Here is a 24,417-nt window from a genome sequence, read left to right on the forward strand (position 1 = left end):
TCCGTGAATTACAATACTGCAGCAAACCATGCTACAGTTTGCATAGTTTACATAATTACTTTCGAGTTTTACCAAGCTCACTGGAGAATTTGTCATAGAAATCCTTTTGCCAAGCGGGCAGATGAGCGCGAATATGACTATCTTTTAAGCCAATCAAGAAGTTTTTTTTTTATTGTTATTCAATGAATTTGACTTTAGTGGAAACCATTAAATTTTAACAATTGATATATCGATATAACACGTAAATCAATCTTATTCATTTGAATTGAGCTTCTTTAGTGGCTGTCCAATGATTCGACTCGTAACGGACGTCAACATCAGTAACATTGACAACCAATCGTCAAATGAGGCACGATTTACGTTTCCAATTTTTGTGTAAGCTCTGCTGTAAGCTGGCTTACAGGCTTACACGATTTAAATAACGCCTCAGTGCAAAACATCTCCTCCCTCAGTGTCCTAATAAAATTCCTAGACTGATTTCTTTATATGGCAGAGCTAGCATGAAAAAACGGGTGCTTAGTGTAGTGTAGTAATGAAAGAACTCATATGCATGCAGGGTGACCCTACGAGTTTGTTCGTAGCGCCAGTCAAGTTCGAGCCCGAGTCAAGTTCGAGTCACGAATCAAGTTCGAGTCAAATAATTTTTTCACTTTTTTTCAATAATGTCGTTTGACTTTAATAAAGATCAGCACTTAGGTTTGATATACGACACAGTTTTTTTTTGCAATTTATACTGCAGACGCGGTCGGAAAGATTTCATTTTGCATTTTGAAACAACATAAGCTTTAAACTACAGGTATTCCTCCCTCGATCTGTCATTCAACTCTTTGTTTTTATAACTTTTTAATACGCTTTTCGACTTTCAATACGCTTTTACAAGCAGTTTCTTAGCTTGATGGCTTGTCTTGACGACTGAGGAATATATATTTTTCCCTTCGCGCACGATTTTCATCGCGTTCTACTTTCAAATCGTCGATTCGAGAAGCGGTGAACGACTCGATTTCAATTCTCTATTTTCCAATTGCCCATAATGCACTATTGTTTTGGAAATATGCAGTCCTCCCAAGAGAATTTGAAAACAATAGTTTATGCAAAATTTGGGGGGGCAAACAAAGTGTATTATGGGCAATTGGAAAATAGAGAATAATTGATTCATTTTGTCAACCATTTGGAATACATATATTTTTCGGCTCAAAATTATTTTCAACCGATTCAGAATAGCTTCGGGCAGATTTAATTCAAAATCAGTCTTAGAGAATGTGCGTTACCGTTGGTTTGTCCCGGAGTCCCAGAAATACGGGAAAACAACTTTGTCACATGTTGTCAATGAACTTGTTTTATCTTGACCCCTTGACCCGTGTCACGATTGGTATCGGCGGCCGCTTGTGTTCGCTCTTGCAGGCGACGTTCAAGTTTCCTTGATTAGCGTTTTTTAAATATGATTTTTGCGTCGTTGAGATAAAACCTCTACCTCAGTTACAAGTGTGTTAATACAGGTAGATGTGTGTAAGGAAAATAAATGGGTGGCAAGGAATATTTTTTTCTTTGAAAAGCTGCAGCTGCGAACCAATGCAGGAATGAACTCTCGCAATCGGCAGTAAAAAAAGAGTCAAATCAAATCTTGCTGTTCTTCAGACTTGTACCACTGATACATCATTTTCACCAGCAACTAAAACCAAAAACTAAAATAAAAAAGAGAAAGTATAAATTTGACTCGAATTTGACTCGGGCTCGAACTTGACTCGTGCTACGAACAAACTCTGACCCCACTCGGAGGAATGATGTAACGGCACGAAGAAAATCAAATCACAACATACTTTCTGCAAAGAAATCGCAAATATATTTAAAGTTCCACTGCAATGACAATACTTTCCGTCGTCTTCCTTTATACCGCCGTGTCCTCTGAATTCTTAATTGAATGCATTTTTTTTTTCGATTAAAATTAACATACCATGTTAAAATAATACAACAATATGCTAAGTCGATCACCCAGATTACTCGCAAAAGCGCGCAATGATTCTACTGCATCGTCTGCAGATTTGCTCGTAGAGGATATCTTCTTTAACCAAACGATATAGTGCCAAGTTCCATTTTCGTATTTCAGCTAGTTAGCAGCAAATGAAATTTTCAGACAAGTGACCCCTCGCGAAGTACGTCTTCTCGCGCGCTCTTTTCGAAAAGCAATGCACGTTTATTTTACATACAAATAATATATGTTTGAATTAGGACTGGAGTTGTTATTTTTCCCCTCCCTTTTTATGCTTATTATTTTCTCGGAAGATTAGGCCTGTCCACACTGAAACTCTGTAAGCCTGAAAGCCTGTAACTCTGTAAGCTAGCCTGTAAGCCTGTAACTCTGTAAGCCTGAAAGCCTGTAACTCTGTAAGCCTGTAAGCCTGTAACTCTGTGATCCTGGAACTCTGTAAGTCTGTAAGCCTGTAACTCTGTAAGTCTGTACGCCTGTAAGCCTGTAAGCCTGTAAGCCTGTAAGCCTGTAAGCTTGTAAGCCTGTAAGCCTGTAAGCCTGTAAGCCTGTAAGCCTGTAACTCTGTAAGCCTGGAACTCTGTAACTCTGTAAGCCTGTAAGCCTGTAAGCCTGTAAGCCTGTAAGCCTGTAAGCCTGTAAGCCTGTAAGCCTGTAAGCCTGTAAGCCTGTAAGCCTGTAAGCCTGTAAGCCTGTAACTCTGTCAGCCTGGAACTCTGTAAGTGTGTAAGCCTGTAACTCTGTAAGCCTGTACGCCTGTAAGCCTGTAACTCTGTAAGCCTGTAAGCCTATAAGCCTGTAACTCTGAAAGCCTATAACTCTGTAACTCTGTAAGCCTGTAAGCCTGTAACTCTGTAAGCCTGGAACTCTGTAAGTCTGTAAGCCTGTAACTCTGTAAGCCTGTAAGCTTGTAAGCCTGTAACTCTGTAAGCCTGTAAGCCTGTAACTCTGTAAGCCTGGATTTCTGTAAGTCTGTAAGGCTGTAACTCTGTAAGCCTGTACGCCTGTAAGCATGTAACTCTGTAAGCCTGTAAGCCTGTAAGCCTGTAAGTCTGTAACTCTGTAAGCCTCTAAGCCTGTATTTCTGTAAGCCGCCTGTAACTCTGTAAGCCTGTAAGGCTGTACGCCTGTACGCCTGTACGCCTGTACGCCTGTACGCCTGTACGCCTGTACGCCTGTACGCCTGTACTGTAAGCCTGTAAGCCTGTAACTCTGTAACTCTGTAACTCTGTAACTCTGTAACTCTGTAACTCTGTAACTCTGTAACTCTGTAACTCTGTAACTCTGTTAGCCTTTAAGCCTGTAAGCCTGTAAGCCTGTAAGCCTTTAAGCCTGTAAGCCTGTAAGCCTTTAAGCCTGTAAGCCTGTAACTCTGTAAGCCTGTAACTCTGTAAGCCTGTAACTCTGTAAGCCTGTATGCCTGTAACTCTGTAACTGTAAGCCTGTAAGCCTGTAAGCCTGTAAGGCTGTAACTCTGTAACTCAGTAAGCCTGTAAGCCTGTAAGCCTGTAAGCCTGTAAGCCTGTAAGCCTGTAAGCCTGTAAGCCTGTAAGCCTGTAAGCCTGTAAGCCTGTAAGCCTGTAAGCCTGTAAGCCTGTAAGCCTGTAAGCCTGTAAGCCTGTAAGCCTGTAAGCCTGTAAGCCTGTAAGCCTGTAAGCCTGTAAGCCTGTAAGCCTGTAAGCCTGTAAGCCTGTAAGCCTGTAAGCCTGTAAGCCTGTAAGCCTGTAAGCCTGTAAGCCTGTAAGCCTGTAACTGTGTAACCCTGTAACCCTGTAAGCGTGCAACTCTGTAACTCTGTAAGCCTGTAAGCCTGTAAGCCTGTAAGCCTGTAAGCCTGTAACCCTGTAAGCCTGAAACTCTGTAAGCCTGTAAACCTTTAATCCTGTAAGCCTGTAAGCCTGCAAGCCTGCAAGCCTACAAGCCTGTAACTCTGTAAGCCTGTAAGCCTGTAAGCCTGTAACTCTTTCAGCCTGTAAGCCTGTAACTCTGTAACTATGTAAGCCTGTAAGCCTGTAACTCTGTAACTATGTAAGCTTGTAACTCTGTAACTATGTAAGCCTGTAAGCCTGTAACTCTGTAAGCCTGTACACCTGTAAGCCTGTAACTCTGTAAGCCTGTAAGCCTGTAACTCTGACAGCCTGTATGCCTGTAAGCCTGTAACTCTGTAGCTATGTAAGCCTGTAAGCCTGTAACTCTGTAACTATGTAAGCCTGTAACTCTGTAAGCCTGTACACCTGTAAGCTTGTAAGCCTGTAAGCCTGTAACTCTGTAAGCCCTTTAAGCCGCCTGTAACTCTGTAAGCCTGTAAGCCTGTAAACCTGTACGCCTGTAAGCCTGTACGCCTGTAACTCTGTAAGCCTGTACACCTGTAACTCTGTAACTCTGTAAGCCTGTAAGCCTGTAACTCTGTAAGCCCTTTAAGCCGCCTGTAACTCTGTAAGCCTGTAAGCCTGAAAGCCTGTACGCCCTTACGCCTGTACGCCTGTAAGCCTGTAAGCCTGTAAGCCTGTAAGCCTGTAAGCCTGTAAGCCTGTAAGCCTGTAAGCCTGTAAGCCTGTAAGCCTGTAACTCTGTAACTCTGTAACTCTGTAACTCTGTAACTCTGTAACTCTGTAACTCTTTAACTCTGTACGCCTGTAAGCCTGTAAGCCTGTAACTCTGTAAGCCTGTACACCTGTAAGTCTGTAACTCTGTAAGCCTGTAAGCCTGTAACTTTGTAAGCCCTTTAAGCCGCCTGTAACTCTGTAAGCCTGTAAGCCTGAAAGCCTGTACGCCTGTACGCCTGTACGCCTGTAAGCCTGTAAGCCTGTAAGTCTGTAAGCCTGTAACTCTGTAAGCCTGTAAGCCTGGAACTCTGCAAGCCTGTAAGCCTGAGTGGATGTTAGAGTGATGCGGAAGTTAGCGAGAAATTAAAATGGGCGGTTAGAGTGAAACGGGAGGAAAAGGACGGATGTTGTGGGGCTAGGATAAGATTTCAAATGAAGGACTATTTGGGGGAAAATGGGCAGGAAGAAATTGGTTGCCATGGCAACACACGGATCGTTAACCTATCCTCAGGCAAGAAAGCTACCAATTTACTTTTTCCCATTACGCAATCTTTGCACAGGTGATAACTAAATCGTGTAAGCCTGTAAGCCAGCTTACATAAGGGCTTACACAAATATTAAAAACGTAAATCGTGCCTGGTATACCAATCGTTGGGTATTCAGTGAAGTAAGTTTGTTTATTCAAAGGGTAAGAGTATTTTCGTACGTGTACTGTGCTCTTAGTCCAAATTCTAACCTTACATAATGCATCACTTGCGTCAACTGACTCGGTTATAGAGTGTTGCTACTCACCTCAAAATGGGGAAACTCGGCAGAAAACTGTTCACGATATGCAGCACCACCGAAAAACGGAGGGGCTTCTATCCGCATGTACCGGTTGGCATCCCACATCTTTGAATGATCAGAAAATAAACTGAGTAACTAGCTATTGCAAAAATAACATGCAGTTTTCTTTTCCACAAGAACATGTTTAAAAGAATTTCAAGGCCGAGATAGGCCAAAATTATAACAAACACATGAGAACACACTCAATTTTCAAATTTGGGTAAGGGCTTTTAACTTTGTCTACTTTTTGTACGAGTGGAATACAATAATAATAATAATAAATAATAAGCAAATGTTCACCCAGGATAACCTTTCAGTACATGCGTACTGTTATCAACGGGGTCCTGCTAATTAAAAATTTAAAAAAGTATTAAATAAAATTACCAAACATATAATATATAATGAAATTTGTATAAAAAAGGGATCATGCACTAAGTCATCCTCGGAGACCCAGAGGCAGTTTGTAGGGGCGGGGGAAAGTCTATACGGGCGAAAAATAAAATCGGCGAAGAAAAGTCAAGAACGAAAAGCACTAAGTTAAAAACCTTAAAAATTACAATATAAATTATTACAAGTAAAAATCGTCCAACGCTTTCCTAAATAAAAGTCAAGAAACAATGTTTCTTAATAAAAAAAAATGTAAATAATAAAAAATCGAGGCACCTATAAAATGAAAACTACGGCGCGCAAAATCAAGTTTGACTTTAACTAACATTGTTATATTAATATACTCGCCCAAAGGTCTAGTAATCTGATTGGTCCTACTTAAGGTGTGTGATGCAGTATACCATCATTACTTACCTTATTATAGGAAATTAACGATACTTAACAATTGTTCTTTGAAATCGAGGTGAATATTCACCGAGATTTCAAAGAATAATTGTTTTAGTATATACACACGAAGTGATCTCAACAGCAAGCGATCTCAAAGTTTTCATAAGGAAACCATTTAAAGTCGATTTAATTGACCTCTCAATTCATGCGTGGAAAACGTACATACAAGCAGCACTAACCGACATGCGCGAAACAGTTTACAGAATCTTCAAACATGGCAAATCTAGTTAATCTTCGATAAAATCCTCTTCACAATCTAGCAAAATGGTCCTTTAACCCCACTCAAACCTGTAATCTGAATCAAAAACCTGCTTGCAAAACATTTTGACCGTTGAATCAAAGCTTTTGAAGTTCACTTGAATTGAAAATTGAAAGAGTAGTTGGCGAAGGATCCACTTGAAAGTTTGGATTATACTGAATGTGTACAGAACTGTGGTGAAAACTGGATGTTTTCTTGCACAAAGACGTTTTCCTGAATATTCGTGGAGGATCTTGGTTGAATAGCACTTGATGTTGCTGCCGATAAATCTGCGGTATTCATTTCTGCCGATGCCGGGCAAAGAGCGACTTAACGGTAAGCAATTGTTTATCGTTTTAGTACTCGAGTTGTGTGGACATTGTGCTGCAAATTGTGAAATATGTAGTCTTCTCTCACTTTGAAAACCATCAGGCCAAATTTCTTAGCCTTTTTTTATCTTTTCTGGTTCAGCATCTTCTTGTATTCTTAGTATTTGCGATTCAGAAACGCCGGCGAAACGCGAGTTTACGCCGGCCATTTTGTTTCAGTTTGGATCAAGCATTATTCACTCCGTAGGGAGTGAATAATGCTCATTAGCCCGTGATAGCGAACCAATCAGATTGCTTGAAACACCAAGATCACTGAGTGTGTATATACTAAATGTTATTAACGCGAATTTCAAAAATTCGCGTTAATTTTATTGATTTTAATTAAAATAAACACGTTTACTATAAGCTTTTAACCGGATTTTTTCTTAGATTCGCGTTAATTTTATTACGCGTATATTTTGTTCGCGTTGTTAAAATGCTTCGTTAAATAAAAGTGCCGGTCTACGGGAAGTTTTCGGTCTTATCGGAAGCGCGTCCTGGAATATTTTATTGACTGAATACCGTGGGTTTTAATTTTGTATTTCTTTGAACTAAGTCTGCATCACTGTATATGGAATAGAATTTTTGGTTACCAGAAAAGGGCCTGGACATGTGCCCGTTTGTGAGAAGGAAACAGTGTACCATTAAGGACAATGCACTTGAAAAAATCCCTTTTCTACTGTTCTGTAAAGAGAATTCGCTATTTTCATCGTTTCACCATACTCCTTGTTTATCCCCCCCCCCCCAAAAAAAAAAAAAAAATGCATGAGATTTTTTTCAATTTCTCTTCGAACTTGCAATCGTCCCAAGTGCTTAAAACCTTAAAATCGATACTCATGCAAACATTTTAGGGAGTAAAGAAGGTGTACCGTATTTTCTCGATTAAACGCCGGGTATCGAATAAACGCCGGGTATCCAAGACGAAGTTGAAAATAGGCCCCTCTGGTATCTATTTAACCCTATTCAGACCGGGCTTTTTTTGACCTACTCAGACCGTGGGGGGCTTCGGAAGCCCCCCTATGTAACTTCCAGAATATTCAAGCAATCACCATGAAACTTATAGGATGTATTGTATGTCCGAAACTCTTTCTTTTGGTATACGTCACGTAGGATGGTGACGTCACATCAGGTGACAATTACATCATGATGTCAAAACAGCCGCCATCAGTTAGATCCGCCATCTTGGATTTCAAAATTTTTCCAAAATGCCAGAAAACCACCCAAAATCACTGCAAATTATTCAAAATAAATAAAAATGTGCTTTAAACCCGTACAAATGTAAGAATAATTTCATTTAAGTTGATTTTTATTAACAGAAACACGCAAAATTACAAATTCGGAAAAACATGCCTGTCAAAATGCTGTTGCCATGGTGATATCAAGTTCCTGACACATCATCCAACCCTACCAAATTGTTGCCAGATTAATTTTAGGAAAAGTCAGAAAGTTTGGCAGTTTGAAAGTTTGCCTAATTAAAATCGGGCTTGAATAAATTGCAAAAGTCAAATAAACGCCGGATCCACAAGGCCAAGTCTGAAATAAACGCCGGGGGCGTCTAATCTAGAAAATACGGTACTATGGGATCGTGAAGAAGCAAATGGAAACTTGCAGCCATCCCTTTACTGTGATAGCGCTCCGCGCAGTTTCTAAAACTAGATTCTGTCACCCTATACCCCACACATGACTCAAACAAGAATTGCATTATGGTCAATGGTTTTGTATGAGCGCGATTTATGTTAGACAAGGAAAGCGGGCAAAAAAAATCAGTGGCCTAGGCTTTCAATGAGCCTGAATAATATTAAAAGCCAATTATTGCTGCCATAGGAAAGGTAAAACTGATTCAACGTATCAAGAAAATGGCCTGAATATAAAAAATTACTCAAAGATCCGATAGAGCCGGAGTGGCAGATCCTTATTTCCCACTACCGAAAAGCTCCAAAACGTTCTCAGGAAATCGATAAGATTACTTCAAACAGAAAGGTGATCAAAATAATATTATTCGCACTTAACCCAGGCCTTAGAAAAGAAGTTAGTCAGTAACCAGAAATTCTCGAAACTACGCAAGCTACTAGTCTTTTTCGAGACTAGCTGTAGCAGGAGAACTGTCGGGCCATCGGTTCAGGCGATTGCATGACATATTAAACAGAAAGCGTAAATTTTGTTCAATTTATAACGCGTTCAGAGTGACAGTAGTTAAGAGGACATACATACATAAATACATACATGTATTTCACTTACGATATGTTTGACGCCGATATAAATACGCCCTGTAATGAAAGTGGCTCACGATCTGACCTCTCGTCTTCTTACGGCGGGGTAATATAAAAGAATCGGCCGGTGTTATATTGTTTCTTTCCGAGATTTCCCGCGTTTTATTCGCTTGATGGCTTAGTTAAGTTCAGGTGTGCTACGCGATGAACCTCTCGGAACGAATCCCCTGAATTTTGGATGCTAAAATAACAATATTAAATAACAAAAATAAAACCTTAAAAAGTTTTGTGAAGAACTTATTTATCAATGCACGTTAGAAGTCCATCGTATTTTGGCACCCTATTTCAAGGAAAGGAAGGAGAAGCCACGAGCCAAGCGGCCCACACTGCCGGAGCTTATCCCGGTTTCCGTAGCATTAAGCGGCTAGGAATATTTCTACCCCCCTGAATGGGATGCTAGTCCATTGCAGGGTCCCCCCCCCCCCAGCATTATGTCGCCGGTACCCATTTATACACCTGGGTGGAGAGAGGCACATGAGAGTAAAGTGTCTTGCCCAAGAACACAACACAAGTGACCCCGGCCAGGGCTCGAACTCGGACCGCTCGATCCGGAGTCCGGCGCACTAACCATTAGGCCACCGCGCCTCCCACCGCGCCTTCAAAGCGTGTATTAAAGTGAGCTATTATTCTATTCCTCTGTAAATATTTCTTTGGTTTTATCTAAATGTTTTAAGCTATTCAGGCCGTCATCGTGTGAAATAATCGCTCAGCATCGCGCCGAAGAACTCGCCCACCATAATTTGACCTAATTTGCCATACATTGATCTTTCAGCTATAGTACATGGAATGGTTTGTTTGTCTGAGTCACTGTTGGGTGCAAAAGTTTATGACGTCATCTGTGCGCAGCGCTATTGACCAAGAGCGAAGCGAATACTTCTTGTATCAGAATGTGTCGTGGATTCAACCCTCTCACTCGCGTGGGATATACCACATTTTGATAAAACGGTAACTATGGACCCAAGGTTAGACCACAAACCATATACTATTCGAAAGGGTAAATCACACTAAAAGGCATTGAGGGAGTCACAGTTTCAATTGAAATAAAAAAAAAAGCATCCAAAACCAAAAGAGCAAAACTTTGAAAAATATCTTATTTTTGAGGACTATATTTTGGGTATATCTCTAAACTATAGCTTAATTTGCGGTTCTTGATGTATGGATTGCTGCCATATATGAACTTGACCATAAAAGTAAAAGAGTAAAACGTTGCAAAAGTTGTAGGGGTGGTTTCTCGGGTCTGATATATTAGGATTGGGGGGAGATTCTTTTTTATTTTTTTTTTTTTATTTGTTTGGTGGGGCGGGGGTATGATTTTATGTTTAATTTCTTAATTTATTTATTTTTGCAACAATATTTTGTTCGATTTTTTTAAAATTATAATACACAAAAACAGTACAAAACATACAATCAATATATATGTATAAAAGAAAAAAAAAACTTCTTGCAAGCAATATCACTTACAGTATCTTTGTTGGAATCTGAACATCATGAATCTTATATCACATAACATACAAAGTTGCCACCATTGATTAATTGGATAACAGATATCAGAGAAGAGCGGGCCGCTTAACTTTATACTTACCTTTACACACAAAATTATGCAGCACCTGATTGATCGCTTTAATAAAAGTTTAGTTGGCTGAGACAAGGGAGAGGCGATAAAGAATTCTGGGAATGGCGAACGACTTGATTATTTGTATTTTCCTTAGCAAGGTGAGACCTCTCCAGTTCCAGCTGTTAAGTAACTTCCTAATCGATTTAATGATAGTATTTAAATTTAACTTATCTGAGAGAGTCTGATCTTCAGTGAAATGTGTCCCTAGAATTTGGACTACTTTTTTTATTTCATCTATTTTTAGTTTTCTGCAGAGATATCGGAGTGTTCCAGCTTCAGTACTTCAGTTTTTTCTCTATTAACGTTCAGCCCGGACTATTGACCAAACAACTCTAGCTTGGCCTACAGACGGTGAAAAGATGCGCTATCCTTAAGAAAGACCGTGAGATCATCAGCGAATATGATAAGCTCAAGTCCGTGGCCATCACCTTTTATTCCCTTAATGCATTGGTCATTTCTAACGTGAATCGCGAGTGTTACTATGACTACGATGAACAGATAGGGTGAGCCGGAGAGAATTACCCAAGGCTGTGTAACAAATCCATTATTCAACACACAGCTGGGAATATTTGGGTAAAAAGCTGTAATAAAAGCAATAAAAGATGGACCAAAATTGAATCTCTTATTAAAGGGCATTTCTAAGAAAGTTCCAGTTCACCAAATCAAAAGATTTTTCAAAATCAGTTGCTACCAGTATTTAAATGAGCTCATGTTATTCGATGTCGTAATAGCCTGCGAACAGGCTCCCGAGTGGGTAAAGGCGAGCGAAGCGAGCGCGCGGCGAACGCGGGTGAAGCGAGCGAAATAGCGGGGCCCCATTGGGAGCCTGTTCGCAGGCTTATGACGTAAGCGTGATAATATTGTCAATGGTTCCAACAGCGTCAAAAATAGTTCTGCCTTAAACATATGCGTTTTGATTATGATGTATATGATTTCCTTTAGAACTGTTTCAAATCATTTAACTGTAACTTTCATGCCAATCTTTACATCGACATTGATTAAAGGCATTGGTCTCCAGTTCTTGATTTGTGTAAATATTTCTTTATTTAGTTCTTTATTTGTGTAAATAGTGTCCCGAATAAGATTTTGAAGGCTAAAAAATATTAACACTTTAATAAAGTATTTCATTCATTCTTTTGTCGTCTGTCATTATTTTTCTTCTGATCTCAATTAGAACAATATATGCTTGTTTTTGGGAGGAAGACAATTCGCCGTGTTTGTACGCGTAATTTAGACAGCTTACTCAGCAGGCTACCCAAGAGCGTCCAGAACATTTTGTAAAACTCTAAGGCTGTCTTGTTACTTTGAAAACTTGATAGAGTATGAAAACACTCTCCAAGAGTTAGCTCTCCTTCGCACAGCTCTCGCGTTGCTTGTGAGAGCTTCGGTATATGTTCCCAGAATTAAATGAATTCACAATAAAGAGATCTGAGAAAAATGAGTGTAATTCGTCCATTGTACAATTCGGGTCAACAGTAAGTGTATTATCGTTCTTACGTTCGAGATTTCTTATAGTGCTTTTGACTACTTATTGCCGGTTTTGCAGATTAAGGAATTGCTCATTGTTTTTCTCACCTTTTTCATACCAAGTTGCACGTGATCGTATTATTGCTCCTTTCGTGATGTAGTCGTATTCGTTTTCGTATGCGCTTCTCAAAGCGTCAAATTCATTTTGTGTATCAACATTTGGAGAGTTAGCTATTTCCTCAGCAATTTTTTAATTTGTTTTCAATGCACGTTCTCTCCGTTCTTTTGCTTTCGCTTTGCTATAACTGGTGGTCTCCTTAAGGATAATATATTTCAACCAATCCCACTGAACTGTTACATGGTCTTACATCATCAGAATAGTTAATATTCTCAAGCCAAACAGGAACGCGCTGCTCAATCAATTTAATGTATTGTTCATCATCGAGGAGCCTGGTTTATGTTCTTTACACTATCAATATCCAAAATAATTGCGGAGTAGTCACTTTTGACAGAAGTTAAAATGTCTACATTTTCTATGTCATCCTGTAAAGAATTTCTGAATAACCAGGAGTCAAGTCGTCTTTGAATTAATGGATTTTTCTGTCTCCAAGTGAGGCGCTTTGTGTCTGGATTGAGAACTCTCCATATCCAACCAGGTCATTTTGTAGTATAATATCATTGGGATTCTTAATGCATATCCTTTATAAAAGGCCCTCCACCAGAACAGTAAAAGGGTTCGAAAGTGCCATTAAAATCACCACGAGTAATAATATAATGCTCAGATTGACATACTTTATCTTCGATGTGCACGTGATTAGCAATTTCATCTTAAAACTGACATTGTTTAGAAGCTTTAGTTAAGGCATAGATATTTGCTAAAAGAAACGGTGAATCCTGAATTAAGGTATCTAGAATAATAAATCTTCCCGAATCATCGGTATGCGTTAACCTGACTTGAAAATCCAGATTTTCTCGCACTAAATCAAGGACGCCTTTACTAAGCGATGTACCGTGTGAGAAAAAAACAAATCTCCTCTCCATTGTTTCCGCCACTGATTTTCAACCTCTTCAGTAATATCATTTTTGGTTACACGGAACCGTTTGGAACCGATCCATGTGTTTACACGGGACCGTTCTGGAACCGGTCCGGGACGGATCCAAAACTGGACCTGCTATTTTGCAGGTCCAGTTATGGAACCGTTTCGGACCGGTTCCAGAACGGTCCCGTGTAAACACATAGATCGGTTTCAAACGGTTCCGTGTAAACAGAGGCCGATCAGGTCCGGTCCGGTTCGGAACGGTCCCGGTCCGGTCCCGTGTTAAAGTAGCCTAGCTGGTTACAGTAGAAACATGACTGAAAAAACGGCAAGGACAGGACCAACACCAGGTGTCCGTCTTATAGAGGTCTTCAATAAGAGAGAGTTGACGCTACAACTGTTTTGCCTTAGCCTCATCAAGAATTTGAACAAGGGTAAGAACTGGATAAAAAATATGAAACAAAGCGAAGCAACGCAACAGAAGAACTTTCGACCCGGAAGTTTAAAGCGCTTTCATGCAACCATTTAACAACTCTCTCGAACGGTGGCTTACTGAAGTGAAACCTAATTACAAGTTCAGCCCAAAAGTGTTTCAATCAAAGCTTATATTAAAATAATAAAAATAGTGCCTCAACCAATATACCAAAAAGGAGGGTGCTATCTGGTCACGGTGGTTGTCGATTTCATGTGCCGGAAGTTACTCAAGTGTGAATTAATTATCTACCGCAGGACAAAGGGCCGACAAATCTCAAATGGCGGTTTTCGAAACGAAGATTCGCCGGCTGTATCGATTTATCTACCACTACTGCTAAGCTTTAAGTTGATTTAAAGCAAAGTAATTCGTATTCCTGTTTATACTGATCAGTTAAGACTGGACTGTTTTCAAGAATGCATAGCCTGCAGAGCAGGCGTATTAAGTGAGCGCATTCGAATGCATTTTGATTTTGATCTTGGATTCTTACTCGGGAGAGGATTGGGGATAAGGGATAGGAGAAACGTGTCCTAGGGCAGTAGGAGTGAGACAGAAAAGGGAGTGAGGAAGGAGGGGGAGGAGAAGGAAAAATACCTGCCTTCGCCCCCCACCCCCTCCCCCCTCTCGCTTTTCCTCGCTTCCAAGCCTCTCTCTGTCCTTATCCAACATGGCGGCGAATCTACTCGATCGCGAACTAATACTACGCGCGCCCACGGAAAACGCCTGAACTGCAGGCTAAAGAATGCATGGAAAAGAACTGTCACTTCAAGACGTGGAAATCAGTTACAAATGGCGCGTCAAGAAAATTGGATAACCAGCTTCGCCGAGGGCTGAAAACAGGATTTACAATGTATCAGCGAACACCAAGGTAAGCAAGTCAATGTTGAAGTTCACATGGGAAAAATTGATCTTTGCGTGGAATGTTTACATAAAGTTGATAAGATCAACAATGTCACGGTCGGTTAAATTAACGAATTTTAAGCAACTTTGAGATCTGAAGCATCGCACTAAGTCATTTCCCCAGGAAATTCTTTTAGTATCGAAAAGAATAATCATTTATCTGTCTAATACCAATTATACCATAACCGAGAGAACTCTCCCGCGCTGATTGGTCCAAAGTTATGGTCGATGAGAGTATAGACCATGAAAGTGACGTCAGATCACGCCACGCACACGCGCGGGCTAAAAGATGTGTAAGTTTGGTCTCCATGAATGAAAGCGAATTTCATCTTGTTTTGTTTGAATCAAGTACGCATTTGTTTTCGGAAAGCAGGCTTGGACTTCCACTCCGGTGATCTGTCGACAGAAAATTTCCAGGCTTTTTAATTTTTTGTCTAACTGAGAAGAACGGTGCTAGCGAACCGGCAGCGAACTGTCGTAGTTCAGTCTGAACGAGCGCTGGCAAGATCTTCATAAAGAAAAATCATCTTGCTCGCTTCTAGCGATAGACACACTCAACGAGACGATAAAAGGTAATTAAAATTGTTATCCTTTGAATTCTTGTTCATCTTCTCTTGTATCATTTTTGTTTTTACGTATCGGGAATCTTGACGTCCTCCCGGCAAAGTTTCTTCACGGTCAGGCATCGCTTTTGATAAATACTTGCTCGAGTTTGTTATGGTATAAAACAAATCGATAACATTTTTCCATGGTCTACACTCTTATAGACCATAGAAATGACGCCATAAAATGTCCAAAACTTTGCAGTGAAACCACTCGCCTACGGCTCGTGGTTCCACTTGAGTTTGAACATTTTCTGACGTCATTTCTATGGTCTATAAGAGTGTAGACCATGGAAAAATGTGGTCGATTTGTTAAATTTTCGGCCATTTATTTCGCTTCGCTCATACTTAAATAAAGCGATAAGTTTGACCTATTTTGAATAAAATCAAAAGTGTGTCGAATATATTTAATTATATTTTGTAAATAAAAGGACTTCAAGAGCAGAAATTGCTTTCGACGTACTAATTTGATGTTATTCTTCGATATTTAATAGGTATTTGTCTTCCAGAGTGCTTTACGTTTCGACGCGAAGCTAACAAACTCGGCATAAATTTTGAGCTCCGAAAGCGTCAATTTTGCTGGATTTTAGAATTATCGATTTTCTCGAAAACAAATCGATATTTAGCCAAACAAAGTATACTGTGATTTATATTTCATATTAAGACCTACCCATGGTAAGAGTATGAGCGAAATCCATTTAAGGACTCTTACCGAAAAATGTTTGACCATAAGTAACATGTGCTCTTAATTTGCATAACGGTAGCTCCAAATATTCAAATTTTTGAAAGCTCAAACAAAGGCCTACAACAAATTGTGACTTAAAACTACGTTACATGTACTCTGAAACAGGAATAAAGTGCCCATCTATAAAGTTTTCCGGTTCTGCTCTGCTGAAATAAACTCTTTTGCCTCTTTTTTTAGCCTTTTTCAAGATTTCGATCTGCTTCTTTTTATTATCCACGACTCCTTTAAGTTGTCTTGCTTAAGAAAAAAAACTATCACCCGGGCCCCATAGCGGAGGAAGCGAGCAATGATCTGGCGAGGGTTGCGTCAAACTTGTCCGCCAAACTTGCCGACTCTTTGTACCCGTTGAAATTCGAATTGTCGCGCGTCATCCAAGTTATGCTCGTTTACTATGAAGTCAACCAGTACTTTCCGGTTGTTGTCCTGCTCATTAAGTCGCTCTGGAATCCCGTAAAAACTAAGGTTCTCACTTCTTTTAAATGTTTTTAAGTGCCATTGCTACTAGCGCAGGGTGTTTATCGCCTTACTGCTTCCACCGGTTTTTACTTTCATTTCTTCCACATCAGCACTGAGAGAAGTGATTCCAGCCTCCATCTCATTTACTGCTTTGGCGTTTCCCTTAAACGAACTTTAAAATGTTGTGACCTTGTTCTGAAGCTAGAGAACTTTAGCGTCGATACTGCACACATGCCTATTTATACTGTCAACTTTTGACTCCAAACTGGCCTGTTGTCAAGGACTAGCTGAAGTTTCGGCAGGATGACTCCAGTCATGTCGGACGGCGTAGGCATGGTATCAGGCTGAAATTCGCTGAGTTTGGTTCTCTTTTCCTCCGGAGTACCGCCTTCAGAGGACTCAAAATTGTTGTTTCTGTCTTTTCGTTTGAAGTATTGAGTAATATCTTCCATAAATGCCTTCAAAATTTTGATTTAAGATGAAGTGCAAATTTACCCGACTACGCTGAAGGCATGGCAGACCCAGTCTCCGAGATATGATTTTATGCTTTAAAAAGACAGATCTCTCCAAGACCAATTGCTGTCTAAATTTGTGCCTTATGGCACTCTTGGAAGTGAGAAGGTCAAAATTGTTTTCGCATGATAATTTCTGCAATTTGCCAGAAAACGAATGAATCATTTCATTGAACCAGACAACCGAACTACTGCTTTCGACAGTCTTATTGAGTAGGCGATTATTAACTTGAAGTTGATAAAGATAAATTAACTGCCATAGGAAATTTGGATAGCTGACGTTTCGAGCACTGGGCTTTCTTCGGAGCAAATTTGGGAACTGTGGGTTGTGTGCATGTTTATGTAGTGGAGAATGTTATGTTGGAAATAATTTTTTTGTTCTGACGTTTTTTCGCCCAGCAGGGGTGGGGGGGGGGGGGAGAGAGTCCAATATGAAAGGGACGGGGATGCTCGTCGTCTCATTTAGGGTTGTAAATTAACGATTTCGGTCTAAGTACGGGTGTTCAGGACAGAAAACCAACAGTTTTAGCCGTCAAGGTCTCCGTTAGGGTAACATAACGAAATGGAAAGAAAACTCATAATGTGTTGTCGGACCGATCCTAAACATTGGTCCCTTTTAGAGGCCAAAAAACGTTATGCAAAGCCCAAATTACATTCGTTTCCTATTATGTTTGAAAAGCATCGTTGTAGTGTCATAGAAAATTCTCTATAATTACCTCTGGGCCAACGCTCAGCACTCCTGGATCACTGCCTTGGGATGTAGATGTCGCTGTAAGAGCCTGCTCGTCATCCCTCAACATCTAAAAAGTGTAGTTGAAATAAAGAAATAAATTAATTCGGATGTTTTCGAAACCTCTTCTACTACTGTACTCTTCTAACAAATAATGGAAAAAATATTTCTCACGCCAACATGAAACGGTACCCCGTAACGAGAACGAGAACATTTTAAAACGAGCAGTGCAATAGTTCTACGCGCTGTGAATTTTCCATGTTCCATGTTTTCATGTTGAACGGGGGCGTTTTCAACTATTCTCAGCTGCAAGACAGTTTTCACATGGCTGGCATGTGAGGGTGCGCAAAGACATTTAACTTCATGCTTGACCGTATTTACTCGTTAAAGCACCGTCCTCTATGAAATGTCGCCCTCAAATGACCGCCGGACATAAGAGCAAAAAAAAAAAAAAGAAAGGCGCTACACTCAAATAAGAGCCGCAGCCCTGAACAACACACGGCGCTAATTCGACTACACCGGTGCCCTGATGTTGATACATAACATCGGTATAGAAAGAAAAGCGTGGCATTGGAATTGTAAACTGTGAGTATTGGCTGTTGTTTTTGTTGTTGTTGTTGTTGTTGTTGTTATCGATTTTGGATAAAAAAGGGTATTTTTATTCAAAACTCGATCAGGTTACTAATAAGTTTTAAATAAGCGCTGCGTTCGAAATAGCGCCAACTTCGAAAAAAACGCCGAATTAACGCCTTCCTGGAATGTTGTAAGCGTCGCATCAAAATCTTAAAAAATAATATGCTCAGCACAAGAAAAAATTTCCACAATGAAGACGTAGTTGTAAACAGATCCGTGTAGTGTCCCTGATTGGTTGATTCGCTTGGTTTTAAATTTTCACGCGCATGTAACAAAATGAAATTTTTCTGGTCAAGGTCTCAGACGTCTCTCGGGCACGAAAATTGAGCACATGAAAAGAGAAGTATGTGATATCCGAGACAAACTGGCCTAGTGACCAGCTTAGCATGCCATCATCGTCATCATCATCATTTTCTTTTCCCCAACTGGTAAATAAGACCCTTAGTCTAATTTAGTCACTCCGAGCATTCTGTCAGGTTGCCCGAATAAATCGCTGGTACCCAATTATACCTACATATATACATAAACTTTGTTAAGTGACAAAATCTTCTAGAGGCCCACTTATCGTGGACGTCGACACTATTAGTTAAAAAATAATTACAATACTCTTAACTGTGAAGAGAGGCAGACAGGGCTCGAACGTAGTACACTCGATCCATGCAGAGCCCAACGCACAAACCATTAGCGCACCGCGCCTCACACAAGAGACAAACTGGGTGAACCTAAATAATTGAGAGACGCTTAGTAATAGACGGCGTCTTTTGGCCCGCCATCGTGCTTTCGAAGCACTCGATTCGCTTCCCGTACAAGGAGTCAGGCCAAGTATACAATTTTTAATTCTTACCTTGGCCAACACAATACTTCCTAGCTTCATGCCAATACAAGGGTATAAAGGTTTGTCAGAGTCCACGAAAAACTGATCATCTCCTTCTTCTGTAATTATTTTCTCTCCGTTTAATGAAAAAGTAACTGGAACCTGTCTTTTTCCATCTTTCTCCTTTTCTTTCTCGTACAAGACGGTACAGAGAATCCGGTCACCACGATGGGCCAGGGCATGTCCTGCAAAACATGTAAAACAGATTATTACTTACACCAAGATTAAAATGCAAGTCACTGCGCCCCTGACGAGAATGGCAGACTTTCTGAGCTTTCATGACAATCTACTCCGATCCAGGAAAACTTATTAGTGAGCTCACTATTATAATTTCTTCAATTTAACTAACAATGGTAATTTACCGAAGCGATAAAATTTAAATAGGGATAACAGGTCACTACTAAGTAAACCACCATAGCCACCCATTGTGTCGGTTACTTACACAAACATAACTATTAGGACTTTTTTCTTTACCATCTAGTCAGTAAACCCTCTACTCAGTCAGTCTTATGGATGGTTTTCTGCACTTTCGAAAAATCTGCTCAGTCTGTTTGTTCAGACCTTTCACGTGCTTATGCACATGTCAGGCTGTTCACTCGGCGGTTCATTCGAATCATTGTTTCTGCAGTCTTCATATCCGTTACTTACATGAACAGTAAAAGCCGAAATATTAAAACCTACAGAGTTCCGAAACTTTTTGGTTTTAATATCATAAATGGCATGCCACAGCGTTGGAACTATTCCTTCGCTTAGGAAAATCAAAATAACGAAGGAATAGTTTCAACGCTGTGGGATGCCATTTGTGATATTAAAACCAAAAAGTTTCGGAACTCAGTAGGTTTTAATATTTCGGCTTTTACTGTTTATGTAAGTAACGGATGAAGACTGCAAAAACAACGATCCGAATGAACCGCTGAGTGAACAGCCTGACATGTGCATAAGCACGTGAAAGGTCTAAACAAACAGACTGAGCAGACGAAGGTCGAAAGTGCAGAAAACCATCTCATCCTGTAAGATATGCCTTATTCAATCTCGCACATTAAAGGATGCCCTAAAAAGGCTTTGTCAAACCAAAGGAAACGTCACATGCACGTTATAGTTTAATAAGGGTAGAATAACACCGAACAGTTTATATAAGGGTCTATTATGGTCCAGGTAAAACTGATCTTCTCCTTGTTCTTTGGTAATTATCTTCCTTCCGTTCAATGAAAACGTAACTGAAATTTAAACTTTATCATCGTTCATTATTTGATTCCAAAACATGACTCTGAAGCGAATACGGACACCTCGACGGGCCATGACAGGTCATGCAAAAATGCATTTGGTTGCAACAGTTTATTACCGGAGGAGAAAGATATGCCAGGTGATCTGTGACGTCAAATGGGGGGACTGGGGGAGAAAATTTTTAATGCCTTATCCCACAAACGCGCGCGGCCCGTAAGTTTGAGTTTGAAGCTTTCACGGCGGCTGTTAGCAGAAGTGAGAAATTTCTTTTTGCCAAGTTAGCAATCACACTGTAAGGCGTTACAGAGGCAGTAGAAAGTCATCATAGGATGGAGACGTTTCGGAATGGTAAATTCAGCATTCAAAAACGTTTGCGGCAAAAAACGTTGACGCTTTTAGCATCAAGCACGTGAAATGCAGTGGATTTATTAAATTAAAATCCTGACTGTAAACCTGAATGTGTTTTTGTAGGTGTTTGTTTTTCATCTCCTTTTAAAGTTATGCGTTTAGGTTTGAGGAATTAAAGATTACCTTTAATTTCATTCCAAGAGGGCACGGTAACGAATCCTGCAATCTGATTGGTTCTTAGCGCGAGCAAATTTTTCCTATCTCTTCCAGGGGTCATGAATGGTCCATCAAAATTTTGAGAGTGCTCGTTTGCTCGTGTTCCATATTTTACAAGTGCTCGCATGCTCGGTTTTTAGTGGAGGTAGCTTTTTGTCCTGATGCTCGTGCTCGCAAATAAAAACGCTCTGCTCGCATGCTCGCAAATTTCGCAAAGACCATTCGATACCCCTTATTCCCACGGGCAACGGTAACGCTTTCGTGAGCTTTCGTCGGAGTTTGATTTGGTGGCGAGATGAACGAACCCTCGAAAGATTTGCTCTCCAAAATCGAGATGGTTGCACACCAACCGTTTTAAATGTGAAAGAAAAAAATAGCAGTGGAATTAAAGGCCTTGAAGTTCTCCAAACGGCGAGTATTCATTCTCTTAATTGACACAATCAAGTTTAGTTTTATGGCCGTAGTTTGTCGATTGTTAAATGTGCATTCGAAATGATTTTTACGCCATCGCAGTTAATTGCAAGTCGCCGGTTTACAGACTCGATTTATCCCTTCAAACACCTTGCTTCTCTGCTACTTTCCTCTAAAATCGAATACTACTTATCACCATTCAAGAAAATGAGATGCTTTAATAAAAAAAAAAAAAACAGTCAAACAACTTTTAAAGCAATTTTGCGCCGTGTGCAGGCGACCAAACTACACATTTCAGTTGCATTCAGTTTCACTTTCGCAAAATTTTTATCAAAATAAAATACTGTGTGACAACACAGAGGCTATTGACTCGTTAAATACAAATGTAAAGAGCTAGAAATTACGTGTTGAAAGTGCTTTTCAGCCCGAGAAGTATATTTAATTAACTTAAAGAACTCACGAGCCGATATGGAGTTAGAAGTGTTTCTTGACTCGCTGATTTTCTGTGCTCTGTTTTGGTGCTACAATTTGATTTTTTATCATTTTTCTCTTTTTTTTCTGATCAACTTTTCCCTGGAGTACTGTTCATTGTAGCGAATTTATTTTGTTTGGCGGTAAGTTCTTATAGCAAACAGATCATTCTTCACCCTTGCTATAGCTTGGCGATCGACTCATCAAACAATAAAACGTCTTTTATATCAAATGAAGGTAGCTGCGTAGCCTTCTGTTTCAAATAAACTCCCAAACCCGAATCACATTGTAAGTGCCATGAAAGAACACCAAGCCTCGGCCGAAGCGTGCAAGAAATTATGTGCAGCTTCAAAATTATTTTCTCCCCGGCTCTGATTGGCTAGTTTTAGACAACCAGATCACCTGGATTACATTAAAATGATATTCTGGTACAATTTACATGTGCATATAATACATACACCAGGATTAAAAGTAAGCTAGATATACTTCATTGGGTCTCAAATATTAATTAAAAGACGCCCTAAAGAAGTTATGACAAACCGAAGGAAACGTCAAAAGTAATAGTTTATAAATAAAGGAAGAATAACACCGAAAAGATAGTGTTGGACCAAAAAAAGAACACGAATGAACATGACTGACGAAGATTGAGATGTATTGCAGACAACGAACTTGAAAACTATGAACAAATAAAGGACTGCTTTAATACTAGTAAACACGGTTTTGATTTAATTTCTGTTTTTACGTAAGGGTTATTTTTAGGCAACAAGGGGATATGTGATTTAGTCACCGAGGGCCCAGCCCGAGGTGAATAAATCACATATCGCCGAGTTGCCTAAAAATAACCGGCTTATTTTTCACATGGGCGAGGTATCAACGGTGGCTCAAACAATAAGAAAGAATTTTTTCTTCGTTGTTTTGATGTAGGTGCGCTGAAATGCGCTGAAATGTTTTTCCCGACACACACTTAACAACAGGAAAAAGCTTCCGAAAGACGCACTGGGGTTTCCACATTGTTAAATTTTATAATAAACAGGTTATTTTTTCGTTTTTGATACGCCGACCAAAACAATCAATATGCTTGCCAAACAAGCTTAACAATAGATTAAAGATTCCGAAAGTACGCATTGGGATTTTGAAATTGCCTGACAGTTCCGACAACTTTGTAACCACATTTTTCACCACTTTACTGCAAAGTTGGCAGAGGTGAGCGAGTCTGCAAAGGAAAGTTTTTATTTTGCGACAAATCCAGGGAATAACTTGGAGAAATTGCTATCCTCAAAGAATCTCGAAGAGGACTGTGAAAACGCTCAGTTTAGCACTAAGGAGGCGACAGAAGGGTTGTTTAGCTTTAACCAGGCGGAAACAAATGGGAAGAAAACGTCGAAGAGGCTAGAGATATCGTCGAAGATGACAAATTAAAGAGCTGCTGGCCAGGAAAAGTGAAAGGATCCCGAAGAACGCTAAAAAGGTAACCTTTTGGTGTTTGAATGTTTGGAATGTGTTAGCAACCGAACGGATTGAACTGCAACGGAATTCTGAAAAGAGCAAACTTCGAGGCATAAGTACCGGAACGTATTTCTTATGTTTTCAATTAAGCAATTGCTCAGTAGTATTTAAAATGTAACAACAGTCAAGGTAAAATAAATCATAGCGTTATTAAAGTAAAGTTGTGTTTTGTTTGTAATGCGAGGCTTGTGGCTTTGCTACGAGGGGAATATTATCGAAATATTCCCCTAGGGGATTATCAACTTTAATAATCCCCTAGGGGAATATTAGATATCAGCCCCGCTCTCCCCTGTTACAACTGATCAAAGCCGCCCCCAGCTTTTCAGACAGTTGTTCGATATAATCAGCCTGGAAGAACAAAAGAAAACGAGCCATGTGAAAAATAATACTTCTTAATACCTTCAGTTTTTTTCTTATCCTCATTGTGATAGATTTTTCCTTTATCAGCACGATATCCCACAGATTCTTCCTCCTTTCCTGGCATTTCGTCAGTGTCGTTATCCTCCCTTACCGCTCCTATCCCTACTCCTCTCCCAGTTTCTATAATGACGACCTAAAGGCAAAAGCATCTTTAAAAACTCATCTCAGCTTTCAAAGCCAGAGGCCTGAACAATATTCCGTACAGGTTTCCACGAGAAAGTACCGATAGTATGGAAAACATTCGTTGTCCAAGAACAGGACAAACCAAACGTAATGAAGGAAAATTGCTTATTGATTGTAATACAAATTGTTTATATCACTACTCCAAACCTTCGCAAGTGCTTCTATAATTCAAGACAAAATTGTCTTTGTCTTCTTCATTCCCCTAATAGAAACTAACTCTTCAGTCAATTAAGTGAGCTATATTCTAACACTTTGTTATGTCGTCTCATATGTGAACAAAGGAGTCAGTGAATATCAATACTGCAGCAAACCATGCCACAGTTAACATAGTTTACATAATTACTTTAGAGTTTTACGAAACTCACTCGAGAATTTGTCAAAGAGATCTTCGCACCAAGCGGGCAGTGGAGCGCGAATATGTCTACCTTTTAAGCTCTTCAAGAAGATTTTAATTATTGTTCAATGAATTTAACTTCGGTGGAAATCATTCAATTTAACAATTGATATATCGATAGAGCGGTTTTCACTTG

At 39.8% G+C, this 24,417-nt stretch overlaps 2 protein-coding genes across 11 annotated transcripts in view; one reads left to right on the top strand and one right to left on the bottom strand.

The window, feature by feature from the left end:
• The window catches only part of LOC144635400 (scavenger receptor cysteine-rich type 1 protein M130-like), a 327,613-nt gene that overhangs the window by 31,262 nt on the left and 271,934 nt on the right, over positions 1–24,417 (top strand). The window lies entirely within an intron of this gene.
• The window catches only part of LOC144634914 (uncharacterized), a 203,768-nt gene that overhangs the window by 3,308 nt on the left and 176,043 nt on the right, over positions 1–24,417 (bottom strand). For 8 of the 10 annotated variants that reach the window (XM_078493960.1, XM_078493966.1, XM_078493965.1 and 5 more), the window contains 4 exons: positions 23,684–23,837; positions 19,079–19,293; positions 17,588–17,671; positions 5,323–5,421 (listed from right to left, as the gene is read on the bottom strand). In XM_078493960.1, the coding sequence (XP_078350086.1) occupies positions 5,323–5,421; positions 17,588–17,671; positions 19,079–19,293; positions 23,684–23,837 (552 nt within the window). The remainder of the gene's footprint in view (positions 1–5,322; positions 5,422–17,587; positions 17,672–19,078; positions 19,294–23,683; positions 23,838–24,417) is intronic. The other 2 variants (XM_078493967.1, XM_078493968.1) reach the window with 2 other exon arrangements.

The sequence above is a fragment of the Oculina patagonica genome, chromosome 13 (genome assembly GCF_052425735.1).
Source record: "Oculina patagonica isolate OP01 chromosome 13, crgOcupat, whole genome shotgun sequence".
Taxonomy (NCBI): domain Eukaryota; kingdom Metazoa; phylum Cnidaria; class Anthozoa; order Scleractinia; family Oculinidae; genus Oculina; species Oculina patagonica.